At 47.6% G+C, this 15,688-nt stretch overlaps 1 protein-coding gene across 1 annotated transcript in view; it reads left to right on the forward strand.

Moving 5' to 3' along the window:
• Positions 1–15,688, forward strand: part of LOC143294239 (uncharacterized) — a 37,182-nt gene that overhangs the window by 9,654 nt on the left and 11,840 nt on the right. Inside the window, exons 5-11 of the mRNA XM_076605670.1 lie at positions 925–1,044; positions 3,479–3,631; positions 5,092–5,235; positions 7,463–7,625; positions 8,543–9,787; positions 11,248–11,331; positions 13,366–13,496. Coding sequence (XP_076461785.1) covers positions 925–1,044; positions 3,479–3,631; positions 5,092–5,235; positions 7,463–7,625; positions 8,543–9,787; positions 11,248–11,331; positions 13,366–13,496 — 2,040 coding nt within the window. The remainder of the gene's footprint in view (positions 1–924; positions 1,045–3,478; positions 3,632–5,091; positions 5,236–7,462; positions 7,626–8,542; positions 9,788–11,247; positions 11,332–13,365; positions 13,497–15,688) is intronic.

Here is a 15,688-nt window from a genome sequence, read left to right on the forward strand (position 1 = left end):
GTTACTGCTGGTGTTACTGTTATTGCTGGTGTTACTGTTATTGCTGCTGTTACTGTTACTGCTGCTGTTACTGTTACTGCTGGTGTTACTGTTACTGCTGGTGTTGCTGTTACTGCTGGTGTTACTGTTGTTGCTGTTGTTACTGTCATTTCTGCTGTTGTTATTGCTGTGGTTACTGCTGTTGGTGTTGTTATTGATGTTACAGTTGTTATTGATGTTACTGCTGTTACTGATGTTTCTGCTGTTGTTGCTACTGTCACTGATGTTACTGTTGTTGCTGCTGTTATTGTTGTTGCTAATGTTACTGTAATTAAATGGAGTGATGGCCTAGAGGTAACACGTCCGCCTAGTAAACGAGAGAATCTGAGCGCGCTGGTTTGAATCACGGCTCAGCAACCGATATTTTTCTCCCCCTCCACTAGACCTTGAGCGGTGGTCTGGATGCTAGTCATTCAGATGAGACGATAAACCGAGGTCCCGTGTGCAGCAAAATGTAAAAGAACCCACGGCAACAAAAAGGTTGTTCCTGGCAAAATTCTGTAGAAAATCCACTTTGATAGGAAAAGCAAATAAAACTGCACACAGGAAAAAATACAAAAAAAAAGGGTGGCGCTGTAGTTTAGCGACGCGCTCTCCCTGGAGAGAGCAGCCGTATTTCACACAGAAAAATCTGTTGTGATAAAAAGAAATACAAATAATACAAATATTCCAAATACAATTACTCCTGTTCTTGTTGTTACTTATATTGCTGTTGTTACTGCTGTTACTGTTGCTGATGGTACTGTTGTTGCTCTTCGTATTGCTGTTATTGTTGTTGCAGCTGTTATTGCATGCAGCTACTCTTGTTGTTGTTGTTACTATTGTTACTGTTGTTGCTGACCCACACTGTAACCTGCACACTGACCACGGGTTGGTGCCGTGCAGAGTCTGCAGCTGATGGTTTGCCAGGAGCAGGAGCAGTGCCAGAATCACCTGAAGCAGGTGGCTACCTGCAACTCCTACCTGTACACACACCTGCCCTCCCACGCCGCCCAATACATTCAGGTTAGTGTTGTTCTGAGACATCCTGGAGGTTGTTCCTTTAACTCTTATATGTGCACACACCTGTCCTCCACGCCGCCCAATGTAATCAGGTCAGTGTTATCCTTGTTCCTTACTCCTCCCTGTACATACACCTGTACACACACCTTTATGCTCACCTGTACACTCCTGTCTCCTGTACACACACCTTTATATTCACCTGTACACACACCTGTATGTATACACACCTTTATACTCACCTGTACACTCCTGTACTTACACATGTTACGCACCTTTATATTCACCTGTACATACTTGTACACACACCTTTTATGTACACACCTGTCACACACCTGCACACACACCTTTATACTCACCTGTACACTCAGTGCTTGGATGTGTATTTCAGTATTTGACGTCTGGTTTCACATATATTTTAGGTGGTAATTTGCAATTTTTTTGTTTTGTTTGTTGTTGTTTCTTTGTAATTGAAGTTTGATATATATTTTGTCCTTCTATATACCAGAAAGAGAAAGTGATAAGGCTTATAATGATGATAATTAATGATGACGATGATAATGATGATGATGATAATAATAATAATGATACTACTACTACTACTACTACTACTACTACTACTACTACTAATGATAATAATAATTAGAAGAAGAAGAGGAAGAAGAATGCTAATGATGATAATGCTAATGATCATTTTATTTAATATAGCACCTAATCAGATAATTTTGCTCTAAGCGTTTTACAATTATAACAGTTGCATTTAAGAAACACACACACACACACACACACACACACACACACACACACACACACACACACACACACACACACAGAGATGTGTGTGTATATATATATATATATATATAGAGAGAGAGAGAGAGAGAGAGATCCATCTGTCTATCTCTATATCCATTATAAGCAGGTGGAAGCAAATGTGACAAACTATAACAAGACATTGCATCAGAAGCAGTAAGAACAGCAGTACTAACCCAGTGCCGTGTTGTTAACTATAACAAGACATTGCATCAGAAGCTATAAGAACAGTGCTGTGTTGTTAACTATAACAAGACATTGCATCAGAAGCTATAAGAACAGTGCCATGGTGTTAACTATAACAAGACATTGCATCAGAAGCTATAAGAACAGTGCCATGGTGTTAACTATAACAAGACATTGCATCAGAAGCTATAAGAACAGTGCTGTGTTGTTAACTATAACAAGACATTGCATCAGAAGCAATAAGAACAGTGCCATGGTGTTAACTATAACAAGACATTGCATCAGAAGCAATAAGAACAGTGCAGTGTTGTTAACTATAACAAGACATTGCATCAGAAGCAATAAGAACAGTGCAGTGTTGTTAACTATAACAAGACATTGCATCAGAAGCAATAAGAACAGCAGTACTAACCCAGTGCCGTGGTGTTAACTATAACAAGACATTGCATCAGAAGCAATAAGAACAGTGCAGTGTTGTTAACTATAACAAGACATTGCATCAGAAGCAATAAAAACAGTGCTTTGGTGTTAACTATAACAAGACATTGCATCAGAAGCAGTAAGAACAGCAGTACTAACCCAGTGCTGTGTTGTTAACTATAACAAGACATTGCATCAGAAGCAATAAGAACAGTGCAGTGTTGTTAACTATAACAAGACATTGCATCAGAAGCAGTAAGAACAGTGCAGTGTTGTTAACTATAACAAGACATTGCATCAGAAGCAGTAAGAACAGTGCAGTGTTGTTAACTATAACAAGACATTGCATCAGAAGCAGTAAGAACAGTGCCGTGTTGTTAACTATAACAAGACATTGCATCAGAAGCAATAAGAACAGTGCTGTGTTGTTAACTATAACAAGACATTGCATCAGAAGCAGTAAGAACAGCAGTACTAACCCAGTGCCGTGGTGTTAACTATAACAAGACATTGCATCAGAAGCAATAAGAACAGTGCTGTGTTGTTAACTATAACAAGACATTGCATCAGAAGCAATAAGAACAGTGCTGTGGTGTTAACTATAACAAGACATTGCATCAGAAGCAATAAGAACAGTGCCATGTTGTTAACTATAACAAGACATTGCATCAGAAGCAATAAGAACAGTGCCGTGTTGTTAACTATAACAAGACATTGCATCAGAAGCAATAAGAACAGTGCCGTGTTGTTAACTATAACAAGACATTGCATCAGAAGCAATAAGAACAGTGCCGTGTTGTTAACTATAACAAGACATTGCATCAGAAGCAATAAGAACAGTGCTGTGGTGTTAACTATAACAAGACATTGCATCAGAAGCAATAAGAACAGTGCCGTGTTGTTAACTATAACAAGACATTGCATCAGAAGCAATAAGAACAGTGCTGTGGTGTTAACTATAACAAGACATTGCATCAGAAGCAGTAAGAACAGCAGTACTAACCCAGTGCTGTGTTGACAGGAGAGGGAGGAGAGGGGGTGGAGGAGGGTGGAGAACTACTGTCGGTACTACGCAGCACACAGTCAGCTTTCGCTGGTTCCGGACATGTCGCAGCCTGTACCCGGCGCCACGCCCCTTCCTGCCCTGACTCTGCTCAACACACTGCTGGAACTGGTCAGTGTGTGTGGGGGGGTGTGGGGGTGGGTGTGGGTGGTGTTTGTGGTGGGGGGCTGGGGGTGTGTTGTATCTGTGTGTGTGTGTGTGTATTTGTGTGTGTGTGTGTGTGTGTTTGATTTACAGAGTGTGTCTTTTTGTGGTGATTTGATTTATGTTTACAAACTGGTTTTACCAGTTTTTGTTTATGGCTTGTGAGTGTTCTAGGGTGTGGGTGTGCATGGATGTGTGTGTGTATGTGTGTGTGTGTGCGCATGCGTGTGTGCACGCATGTATGCTCATGTGAGCGTGTGCAAGTGTACATGTGTGTGTGTGTGCGTGTGTCTGTGTGCGTGCATTTGCATGTGTGTGTGCATGTATGTGCGCTCTTGTGTGTGTGTGTGAGTGTGTGTGTGTGTGTGTGTGTGTGTGTGTGTTTACTGATATTTCTTTGAGAGGACTTTGGTATAAAAGGGCACATGTATGTTTGTATTTCAGTCACCATGAATTTTTTGTTGGACGTGTCCATTTGGATGAGGGGCGTGGGAGGGGGGGGGGGGGGGAGGAGGCACTTTCTTCTTCTTCTTTCCATCTTTCATTCTTTCATTCATTTATTCATTCTCTCTCTGTCTGTCTCTGTCTCTCTGTCTCAGTCTCTCTCTGTCTCTCTCTCCCTGTCTGTCTCTCTGTCTCAGTCTCTCTCTGCCTCTCTCTCCCTGTCTGTCTCTCTGTCTCAGTCTCTCTGTGCCTCTCTCTCCCTTTCTGTCTTTTTCTCTTTGTCTGTCTCTCTCCCTCCCTTACTCTGTCTCTGTCTGCCTCTCTGTCTCTCGCTCCTTGTCTCTCAAGGACAGATTGGAAGAATAAGCTATGCCTAAAATCTTAATCCTTGAATAAGAAACATTTTTTTTTTGTTGCTCTGAGATCTCTGTCTGTCTATCTCTCGCTCTCTCTCTCTGTCTCTTTTTCTGACTTCCTCTCCTCCTTTCTCCCTCTCTCTCTCTGTCTGTCTGTCTGTCTGTCTCTCTCTGCCTGCCTGTCTGTCTGTCTGTTTCTCTCTCTATCTTTATCTGTCTGTCTCTCTCCCTCTCTTTTTATCTGTCTGTCTGTCTCTCCTTCTCTCTTTATATGTCTGTCTCTCTCCCTCTCTCTCTTTATCTGTCTGTCTGTCTCTCTCCCACTCTCTCTTTATCTGTCTGTCTGTCTCTCTCCCTCTCTCTCTTTAACTGTCTGTCTGTCTCTCTTCCTCTCTCTCTTTGTCTGTCTCTCTCCCTCTCTCTCTTTATCTGTCTGCCTGTCTCTCTCCCTCTCTCTTTATATGTCTGTCTCTCTCCCACTCTCTCTTTATCTGTCTGTCTGTCTCTTTCCCTCTCTCTCTTTAACTGTCTGTCTCTCTCCCTCTCTCTCTTTACCTGTCTCCCTCTCTCTCTTGTTTGTTGTTGTTCCTCACTTCCTTCCCACCTTTCCCTGCTGTCTGTGACCAGGGGTCAAAGTGCAAGGTGGTGATGCCGGACATGAACCCTCACCCCAGTGCCCGGGTCAGACGCACCGTGTGCACCGACCTTCACAAGGTCACGGCACGCTTCCCCAACGATCGCCCCAGCAACCCGCTCACCTGGAACCACGAGGTCAGAGTTGAGAGTTCAGCGCACGATTTGACACTGACTGACTGGATGTTAGTGAGAAACTGATGAAGCTTCTTCTTCTTCTGCGTTCATGGGCTACAACTCCCACGTTCACTTACATGTACACGAGTGGGCTTTTACGTGTATGACCGTTTTTACCCCACCTTGTAGGCAGCCATACTCTGTTTTTGGGAGTGTGCGTGCTGGGTATGTTCTTGTTGCCATAACCCACCGAACGCTGACATGGTCTTCTGCTTGCGGATACACACGAAGGGGGTTCAGGCACTAGCAGGTCTGCACATATGTTGACCTGGGAGGTCGTAAAAATCTCCACCCTTTACCCACCAGGCGCTGTTACTGAGATTCGAACCCGGGACCCTCAGATTGAAAGTCCAACGCTTTAACCACTCGGCTATTGCGCCTGTCAGACTGATGAAGCATTTTGATAAAAAAAAAAAAAAGAAAGGTTGAAGGTTGCATAGTGTTTTTCGGCCATCAGGGCTGTGAGTTCATTCCACTGTGTCGACGGCTCGGCATTGGAACGTGGGACCACTCCTCTTCTTCCGCCACTTTTAACCTTCCCCAGGTGAATTCAGGTACCCATTCTGACTAACACCTGGGTAGAGTGAGGACAGTCACAGTACAGCACCTTTCCCAGGTGAATTCAGGTACCCATTCTGACTAACACCTGGGTAGAGTGAGGACAGTCACAGTACAGCACCTTTCCCAGGTGAATTCAGGTACCCATTCTGACTAACACCTGGGTAGAGTGAGGACAGTCACAGTACAGCACCTTTCCCAGGTGAATTCAGGTACCCATTCTGACTAACACCTGGGTAGAGTGAGGACAGTCACAGTACAGCACCTTTCCCAGGTGAATTCAGGTACCCATTCTGACTAACACCTGGGTAGAGTGAGGACAGTCACAGTACAGCACCTTTCCCAGAGACACAGCACTATGCCGAAATGGGGTTTTGAACCCAGATCACTGGTGAACACTGGATCACTGGTGAACCCAGATCACTGGTGAACACTGGATCACTGGTGAACACTGGATCACTGGTGAACCCAGATCACTGGTGAACACTGGATCACTGGTGAACCCAGATCACTGGTGAACACTGGATCACTGGTGAACACTGGATCACTGGTGAACCCAGATCACTGGTGAACACTGGATCACTGGTGAACACTGGATCACAAGTCCTACGCCTGATTCTGCCTCGGCGCCTTTCCCTCTCTGCCCCCTCCATGGAAGTATCGACTGGATAGTGATGAGAAACCGCTGAAGTATCCCTCTGGGGTGATCATATCATGAGGTTGTTGCCGGCACTGTGTCGGTCGTAGTCTGAACAAACTGCAACTTGCAGGAAATTCTTTGTTTTCTTACAACAAACTGTACATTGCAGGAAATTTCTTGTTGTCTTCTTACCTAACACTGATGAACAGTGGACAGATGCCCACGTGTGACAATGCTTTGCTACACTGTTGAGAAAATGGCTTTTTTGTTGAATACTTGAAAATAAAAAGGAAACATTAGATTTATTTTAGCCAGTACTAGGGATGGACTTGAACTAACAAATGGAAACCTTCCGTAGCAACACTTCTTGGCAAGCTAGGATGTGGATGACAAGAGTTTGTTTCAGTGTAACTTTATTTAATTACACATACTTAACTGTGACCCAACTAGTGCAGACTCCGGCAGGGGTCTGACATTCCTGTCATGTGCAAACTACTGTCCGCCTATGCGGAGAAAACGAAACTACGGCCGATAACCTCCCGGAAGTAGGTAACCTCCCCTTTGTCCCGCTGGCTGGCGCCCTCTTTTTCCGGCAGCCATCATGACTCCTGTTCCTTAGCTCTTCATACGGCTAAGTTTTTTCGTATTTTCTGTCTGTCGATTCTCTGGCGTTCTTGTTTGTTGTCAAATTATGTCTGCAACCAGGTCACATAATTATGTAGCTTGATTGGGGAATCGTGTGTGTAACTTTATTTCCACAGGTCAGGGAGAGATCTGTACTGTAAATTTAGTGTTGTTTTTCTCTGTTTTATGATAGCTTAAAATTTCTCCTTTTATTTGTATGTGAGTGCAAGTAAAATGTTATGGATGTTTGATGAAAAACAAAAGTGTGTGTGTGTTTGAATGCGTGTGTGTGGATGTAGGTGTGGAGAGTTGCTGTCATAATTCTCTCTTGCACATCAAACATTTTTTCGTTTTTTTCATTCACAGCCAGCCAGCAAAGACAGTAACCTGGAGGGATTGGTGCACAAGTACCCATGTCACATTGCAACCAGTGCAAGTGTCCTCCAGCAACTCATCGACAACCATGCGCCTGATTTTGCTGTTGCCTGGGACATCCCAGTAGTTGTCAAGGACTATGGAAATGGATCAGGTATGTGACTTGTGAGGGGTTTGTGTGTGTGTGTTTGGGGGGTGGGGGGCGTGTGTTTGTGTGTGTGTGTGTGTGTGTGTGTGTGTGTGTGTGTGTTCATTCTTTAGTTTAATGTCTTTTCACTATAAATGATGATAGAATGTTTGTGTGTGTGTGTGTGTGTGTATGGTGTGTGTGTGAGTGTGTGTGTGGTGTGTGTGTGTGTGTGTGTGTGTGAGTGTGTGTGTGTGTGTGTGTGTGTGTGTGTGTTCTGGGAATCCATGTAGTTGTCAGGCATGAAGTAAACGGATCAGGTATGTGAGGAGGGTGATGTTTCTTCATGTTTCATGAGTGAAGCAGCTCAGTGGTTAAAGCAGCAGACTTTCAATCTGAGGGTCCTGGGTATGAATCCTGTTCACGGCACCTGGTGGATAAATGGTGGAGATTTTTCCGATCTCCCAGGTCAACAGATGTGCTGACCTGTTAGTGCCTGAACCCCCTTCGTGTGTGTACACACGCAGTAGATAAAATATGCACATTAAAGATCCTGTAATCCATGTCAGCGTTTGGTGGGTTCAGTTATGGAAACCAGAACATATGCCACATGCACCCCACTGAAAATGGAGTATGGCTGCCTACATGGCAGGGTGTAAAAACAGTATTACACATAAAAGCCCACTCATGTCTGTAAGAAGATCTATGCATGTTAAAGATCCTGTAATCCAAGTCAGTGGCCTGGGTTCAGTTTTGTAAACCAGAACATATGCCACATGCACCCTACTGAAAATGGAGTATGGCTGCCTACATGGCAGGGTGTAAAAACAGTCACGCACATAAAAGCCCACTCATGTCCACAAGTGAACGTAGGAGTCACAGCCCATGAAAGAAAAAGAAAAGAATGACATGACGCGACACAGTGACCATGACGTGTTTTCCAGCCTCTCAGCGTGTTGTGTACCTGGACAAACCCCTGCAGCCAGCAGTGTTCAGCCTGTGTCAGCGCAAAGGTCACTACCTGAAGAAAGCCGTCCGCGCCTTCATCTGCCAGCCCCACAACGAGAGGAGGACAGTGGTGGGGGGGCAGGGGAGGAGGGGCATGGAGGAACAGCCACCAGAGGGCGCCGGGGACTCTATGGAAGGAAGTGTGGGTCACAGCCGTGGTGTGGGTGCGGGGACGGAGGAGGACGACGATCCGTTCGGGTCTGTCAGCATGGAACACCTGGAGACGTTCGGCTCTGACAGGCTGGCCTCCGACGGCGGCAGCAGAAGAGTTGGGGGGCTGAAAGGGGGTGGGGGAGGAGGGGGCAGGCAGGATCTGGGGAACAGGGTCAGCGGCAGCTCAGCCTCTCAGCTGCTAACAGTTGCCCCAAAGATGGAGGTCGTGGAAGAGTCAGGAGACTCGCAGACCTGCGGAAACGCATCAGACAGCGATGTGACGGTGATGGAGAACAGCACGGATGTCAGGCAGGAAGCGGAGGACACGGACATCAGGAGCTCAGCAGAAACAAAAGCCGGGTCTCCAGTTGGTGCCCAGACCCCTGGCGGCAAGTACCACCTGCGGAGTGCGGGGAAGTGGGACCCTGGTGTGACCTCGGACTCTGACGATGACAATGCCCTGGTCATCGCTGATGTCAGCAGTCCTCTCTGCTCCCAGGCCGGTGCGACCACACCGCCGCACCAACGCACCACGCACACACATGGCCAGGACTTTGGAGCCGGCATCTGTGTTGACGCGTCGGCATCCACCCCCACGGACTGCTTCCAGGGTCAAGGTCACACCACTGCGCTGTCCCCGGCTCGGAGGATCACCCGCTCCCTGTCCCACAGGCTGCAGTCCCCGGAGGCCGCAGGGGAGCGCAGCGGTTGTCTTGGAGACAGTGATGTGGGTCATACCAGTGCTCTCCCCTGTGACAGCGACGGCGCCATGGGCAGTTCAGCGTCCCCGAGGACGAGGCAGGGCCTGAAGCGCAGAGGGGCTGCTGCCACCGGCACCAGCACTGTGTGTGAGGAGGGGGCACAGGGCAAGAGGGGCCGGAGGGGGGTGGAGGGGGACGGGGCCACGGTGATGACGTCAGAGACCAACGCTGACAGGACGCAGGGGAAGGCAGCGGTGGGTCAGAGTACCGGGCCCTGCCTGGCGCCGTCACTGCCGGCACGGCAAAACAAGGGAACTGGGAAGCAGAGTGAGTATGCTGTGGCACTGGTGAAGGGCATCAGTGTTACGTGTTTGGTAGTGCGTTGCCGTGTGGACATGTTTGGTAGTGCGTTGCCGTGTGGACATGTTTGGTAGTGCGTTGCCGTGTGTACATGTTTGCTAGTGCATTGCCGTGTGTACATGTGTATACATACTGTGTTTGTGTGTTTACTAGGCAAAGAAGTGTGTATGTGTGTGTTTGTGCAATTGTGTGTGTATATGTTTATGTGTGTGCGTAATGTTCATGCATGTATATTTGTATCATTTTTGTGAGTTTATACGGAAAAGAATGACAGAATGTTTATTTGTGCTTATATATAGCTTATTTATCATGTTTATGACTTTGCAAGGGAAAGAATGAGATTGTGTGTGTGTGTGTTTAATAATAATGATAATAATAATAATATTGATGATAATATATTATTGTTAATAGTTAATTTGAGGGTGGCAAAGGGGAGGTAACATACATCCTGGGTGGTTATCAGCCGTAGCTACTTTCGTTTTCCCCGCATAGGCGGATAGTAGTTTGCACAGGACAGGAATCAGACCCCTACCGGAGTCTGCACTAGTGGGTTGTGGTAAGTATGTTAGATAAACGTAATTTTAGGAAGAAAATTTCCTTTTATATTGTGCCTAATCAAATGAGTTTGCTCAAAGCGCTTTACAGTACAAGAGTTTCAATAAATATCCATCAAAAACATGCAGGTTGGTCCATGTAAGGAATTAACTCACTCGGGACGACAAGTTTTCTCCCTTGCTTTTCCCCACACACAGCCCATTTGTCAGGGTTTGGAAAAAATTACAAAAAATACAAAATGCAGAGTAAGAAAATGAAACTTTCAGAACTGGTTTATTACGTGTTGAGCTATTACATAAAAAAAAAAAAAATTCTCATCTTATTTTTACAGTTTTGCCATATGTAGAAAATACTGCCAATTTTTCACCCCGAATCACCATACCTATGCTCACTTTCTGCATTAAATTCGCTTTCTTCTTTGTCATCATCCACCTCTTCAGTGTCCGACCCTTCAGTTTGTAGCATTTCAAGTACTTCGACAACCCTAAAACGTTGCCGTCGCTGCCTTGTTCGCTCCATAACATTTTGAGAAGAGCCCACTTTGCTAACAGGCTGGCACGTGAGCAGACGACCGGTCAGTGACTTTGTCAGCGTGTGTGCGAGACGGGCCACACATGACAGGCTGGCCAATCATACCATTCGATTGTGGAGTGACCCAGAATAGCGCACTCTGCTTGGCTAATCACAAAATCACGTGTACAGTGTGTGATGGATTTTTATTTCTTGAAAATGCTATTCCATTCCGTCGTCTGAAAGCGAATACATTTTATGTAGGAATGCTCACGCATTCCTTTGTCCGGAGAGAGTTAACTCTCTCTGTGTCTCTCATGATCTGTGTGTGTGTGTGTGTGTGTGTGTGTGTGTGTGTCCAGGTACAGAGACGGCCCCAAGTTACCTGGACTCCCTTCTGAAGGAGATGACACCACTGGGCCTCACCAGCAAGGTCACGCTGCAAGGTGAGTGTGTGTCTGCTGTCTGTGTGTGTTGGAAGGTGCAAGGTGAGTGTGTGTGTCTGCTGTCTGTGTGTGTTGGAAGGTGCAAGGTGAGTGTGTGTGTCTGCTGTCTGTGTGTGTTGGAAGGTGCAAGGTGAGTGTGTGTGTCTGCTGTCTGTGTGTGTTGGAAGGTGCAAGGTGAGTGTGTGTGTCTGCTGTCTGTGTGTGTTGGAAGGTGCAAGGTGAGTGTGTGTGTCTGCTGTCTGTGTGTGTTGGAAGGTGCAAGGTGAGTGTGTGTCTGTTTTCTGTGTGTGTGTTGGAAGGTGCAAGGTGAGTGTGTGTGTCTGCTGTCTGTGTGTGTTGGAAGGTGCAAGGTCAGTGTGTGTCTGTTTTCTGTGTGTGTTGGAAGGTGCAAGGTGAGTGTGTGTGTCTGCTGTCTGTGTGTGTTGGAAGGTGGAGGGTCAGTGTGTGTCTGCTGTCTGTGTGTGTTGGAAGGTGCAAGGTGAGTGTGTGTGTCTGCTGTCTGTGTGTGTTGGAAGGTGCAAGGTGAGTGTGTGTGTCTGCTGTCTGTGTGTGTTGGAAGGTGCAAGGTCAGTGTGTGTGTCTGCTGTCTGTGTGTGTTGGAAGGTGCAAGGTGAGTGTGTGTCTGCTGTCTGTGTGTGTTGGAAGGTGCAAGGTCAGTGTGTGTCTGCTGTCTGTGTGTGTTGGAAGGTGCAAGGTGAGTGTGTGTCTGCTATCTGTGTGTGTTGGAAGGTGCAAGGTGAGTGTGTGTGTCTGCTGTCTGTGTGTGTTGGAAGGTGGAGGGTCAGTGTGTGTGTCTGCTGTCTGTGTGTGTTGGAAGGTGCAAGGTGAGTGTGTGTCTGCTATCTGTGTGTGTTGGAAGGTGCAAGGTGAGTGTGTCTGCTGTCTGTGTGTGTTGGAAGGTGGAGGGTCAGTGTGTGTGTCTGCTTTCTGTGTGTGTTGGAAGGTGCAAGGTGAGTGTGTGTGTCTGCTGTCTGTGTGTGTTGGAAGGTGCAAGGTGAGTGTGTGTGTCTGCTGTCTGTGTGTGCTGGAAGGTGCAAGGTGAGTGTGTCTGCTTTCTGTATGTGTTGGAAGGTGGAGGAATGGTTAAGAAGCTCATCAGCCAACACCGAGGGTCAGTCAGGCTGTGGGTTCAAATCCCCCTCTCACCCTTCCTCTCAAGTTGATTGGAAAATGGGACTGAGCGTCTAAATGAGATGACATATATCCAGGTCCCGTGTGAAGCATACATTTGGCGCATGGAAAAAGAACTCATGGCAACGAGAGTTGTTGTCCTCTGGCAAAATTCTGTGGAAATCCACTCTGATAGGTACACAGATATATATATATATATATGCACTCTGAGCCTGACTAAGACCTTGGGGTTATGCTGCTGTCAGGCATCTGCTGAGCAGATGTGGTGTAGTGTATATGGGTTTGTCCGAACGTGGTGATGCCTCAGTGAGTGTGGGGGTGTCATTGTGTGTGTGTGTGTGTGTGTGTGTGTGTGTGTGTGTTATATCTTCAGTTGAACATCTATTCACTATAAGTGTTTTTAGACGGAAAGGAGTCAAGTAGTGGATAAAGGAAAGGGAGTGCATGTGAATATTAGTGTAAAAAAGTGTTCATGTTATGTATCAGAGGAAAGGTAGATTATTATAAGAAAAAGTCTAAAGAGATTGTGGTGTGTATTGAATGAGATGTCAAGGGGCGGAGAATATGTATATGCATATCAACAAGTATTAACCTACAACAATGTAAATATATATATTGTGTGTGTATGTATGTGTGTTATGACATACAATAACACCACCTCACTGTGTGTGTATGTACAAAGAGGACAATGCCAGTTGCTGACAGCTGGGCTGTACAGGGGAACACACACACACACACACACACACACACACACACACACACACACACACACACACACACACACACACACACACACACACACACACACACACACACACACACACATGACAGACAACAACACAGCATGAACACACCACCACCACCACCACAACAACACGCTGAGAGTGTGTGCTGTGTGTCCAGAGGACCCGGGCCAGTACAAACATCCAGGCTGTAGCGGGGAACACGTCAGTTACCAGCACTGGAACCTGGGGGGAATGGCCCTCATCGTGCGATGCAACGGACACGCCTTCATCAGAGACATCCGACAACAGGTGGGCCACTGAGGGGTGGGGGAGGGGGATGAGGGAGGGTTACTGAGGGGGTGAAGGGAGGGTTACTGAGGGGGTGGAGGGAGGGTTACTGAGGGTTTACTGAGGGGGATGAGGGAGGGTACTGAGGGGGTGGAGGGAGGGTTACTGAGGGGGTGGAGGGAGGGTTACTGAGGGGGTTACTGAGGGGGATGAGGGAGGGTACTGAGGGGGTGGAGGGAGGGTACTGAGGGGATGAGGGAGGGTTACTGAGGGGGATGAGGGAGGGTTACTGAGGGGGATGAGGGAGGGTACTGAGGGGGATGAGGGAGGGGGATGAGGGAGGGTACTGAGGGGGATGAGGGAGGGGGATGAGGGAGGATACTGAGGGGGATGAGGGAGGGGGATGAGGGAGGGTACTGAGGGGGATGAGGGAGGGTACTGAGGGGGGTGAGGGAGGGTTACTGAGGGGGTGGAGGGAGGGTTACTGAGGGGGTGGAGGGAGGGTACTGAGGGGGTGGAGGGAGGGTTACTGAGGGGGATGAGGGAGGGTACTGAGGGGGTGGAGGGAGGGTACTGAGGGGGATGAGGGAGGGTACTGAGGAGGATGAGGGAGGGTTACTGAGGGAGATGAGGGAGTGGGGGGTACTGAGGGGGATGAGGGAGGGTACTGAGGGGGTGAGGGAGGGTTACTGAGGGGGATGAGGGAGGGTACTGAGGAGGATGAGGGAGGGTACTGAGGGAGATGAGGGAGGGTACTGAGGGGGTGGAGGGAGGGTACTGAGGGGGGTGAGGGAGGGTTACTGAGGGGGATGAGGGAGGGTACTGAGGGGGATGAGGGAGGGTACTGAGGGGGATGAGGGAGTGGGGGGTACTGAGGGGGATGAGGGAGGGTACTGAGGGGGATGAGGGAGGGTACTGAGGGGGTGGAGGGAGGGTACTGAGGGGGGTGAGGGAGGGTTACTGAGGGGGATGAGGGAGGGTACTGAGGGGGATGAGGGAGGGTACTGAGGGGGATGAGGGAGTGGGGGGTACTGAGGGGGATGAGGGAGGGTTACTGAGGGGGATGAGGGAGGGTTACTGAGGGGGATGAGGGAGGGTACTGAGGGGGATGAGGGAGTGGGGGTACTGAGGGGGATGAGGGAGGGTTACTGAGGGGGATGAGGGAGGGTTACTGAGGGGGATGAGGGAGGGTACTGAGGGGGATGAGGGAGGGTACTGAGGGGGATGAGGGAGGGGGATGAGGGAGGGTACTGAGGGGGGTGAGGGAGGGTTACTGAGGGGGTGGAGGGAGGGTTACTGAGGGGGTGGAGGGAGGGGTACTGAGGGGGTGGAGGGAGGGGTACTGAGGGGGTGGAGGGAGGGTACTGAGGGGGTGGAGGGGTACTGATGGTGGTTAGGGAGGAGTACTTCGTGGGTGGGGGGATGAGGTAGGGGTACTCAACAGTGGTTGGGGAGGGGGAGTGAGGGGGTGGGAGAAGGACATGGAATTGACAAGTGGGGGGCGGGGGGAAGAGTTGTGGCACTAAAGGCCTGACTAAAGTGCCTAGAGTGATGCTGCTGGTCAGGTATCTGCCAGGCAGACGTGGTGGAGTGTGTGTGGATCTGTCCGAAGGCAGTGGCGCCTCCTTCAGAAACTGGAACTGTTGATTCACAAGGTGTCTGTAGATTTCTCAGTGTAAATCTGGAATGTAACTTAATAACTTAAGGCCAGACACTACAGTAAAGTTCATATCAGAGGTGTTTGTTGCCTTAATTTAAAATGTATTACACTTTGAAAGTATATTTACTGGGAAGTTCAAAACTATTCTTTTTTTGGTGTTTGGACGTCCGGTTGCCATGGAAACAGTCCAAGATGGCTGCCAAACAAACATTTTTAAAAGCCTAAGGCTTTTTTTCAATTGCACTTAGCCAAAATCTGTTTTCTGATCTGATTTAGGAATGTTAATATTTATAAAAGTACGGATAGCTTTTTGATGTAATGACAAATTTATATTTTTGAGAATTTTTTTCGGTCAACGCAGTTATATTGCACCGATTGTTCTAAATAAAATTCAAATAAAACATAACTATACATTTTCTTTCAAAAAAGCAATGCGTACTTTTAAGCACCATACTTTAAAGAAGCACCATGCCAAATTTTAAGGCTCTGTGTTTATTTTTGTGAAAGTTTTAGCCATTGGAAATGTGCGTAGAGTGCGAAAACCAGAAAACCC

This window comes from Babylonia areolata, chromosome 19, assembly GCF_041734735.1.
Source record: "Babylonia areolata isolate BAREFJ2019XMU chromosome 19, ASM4173473v1, whole genome shotgun sequence".
Classification (NCBI taxonomy): Eukaryota; Metazoa; Mollusca; class Gastropoda; order Neogastropoda; family Buccinidae; genus Babylonia; species Babylonia areolata.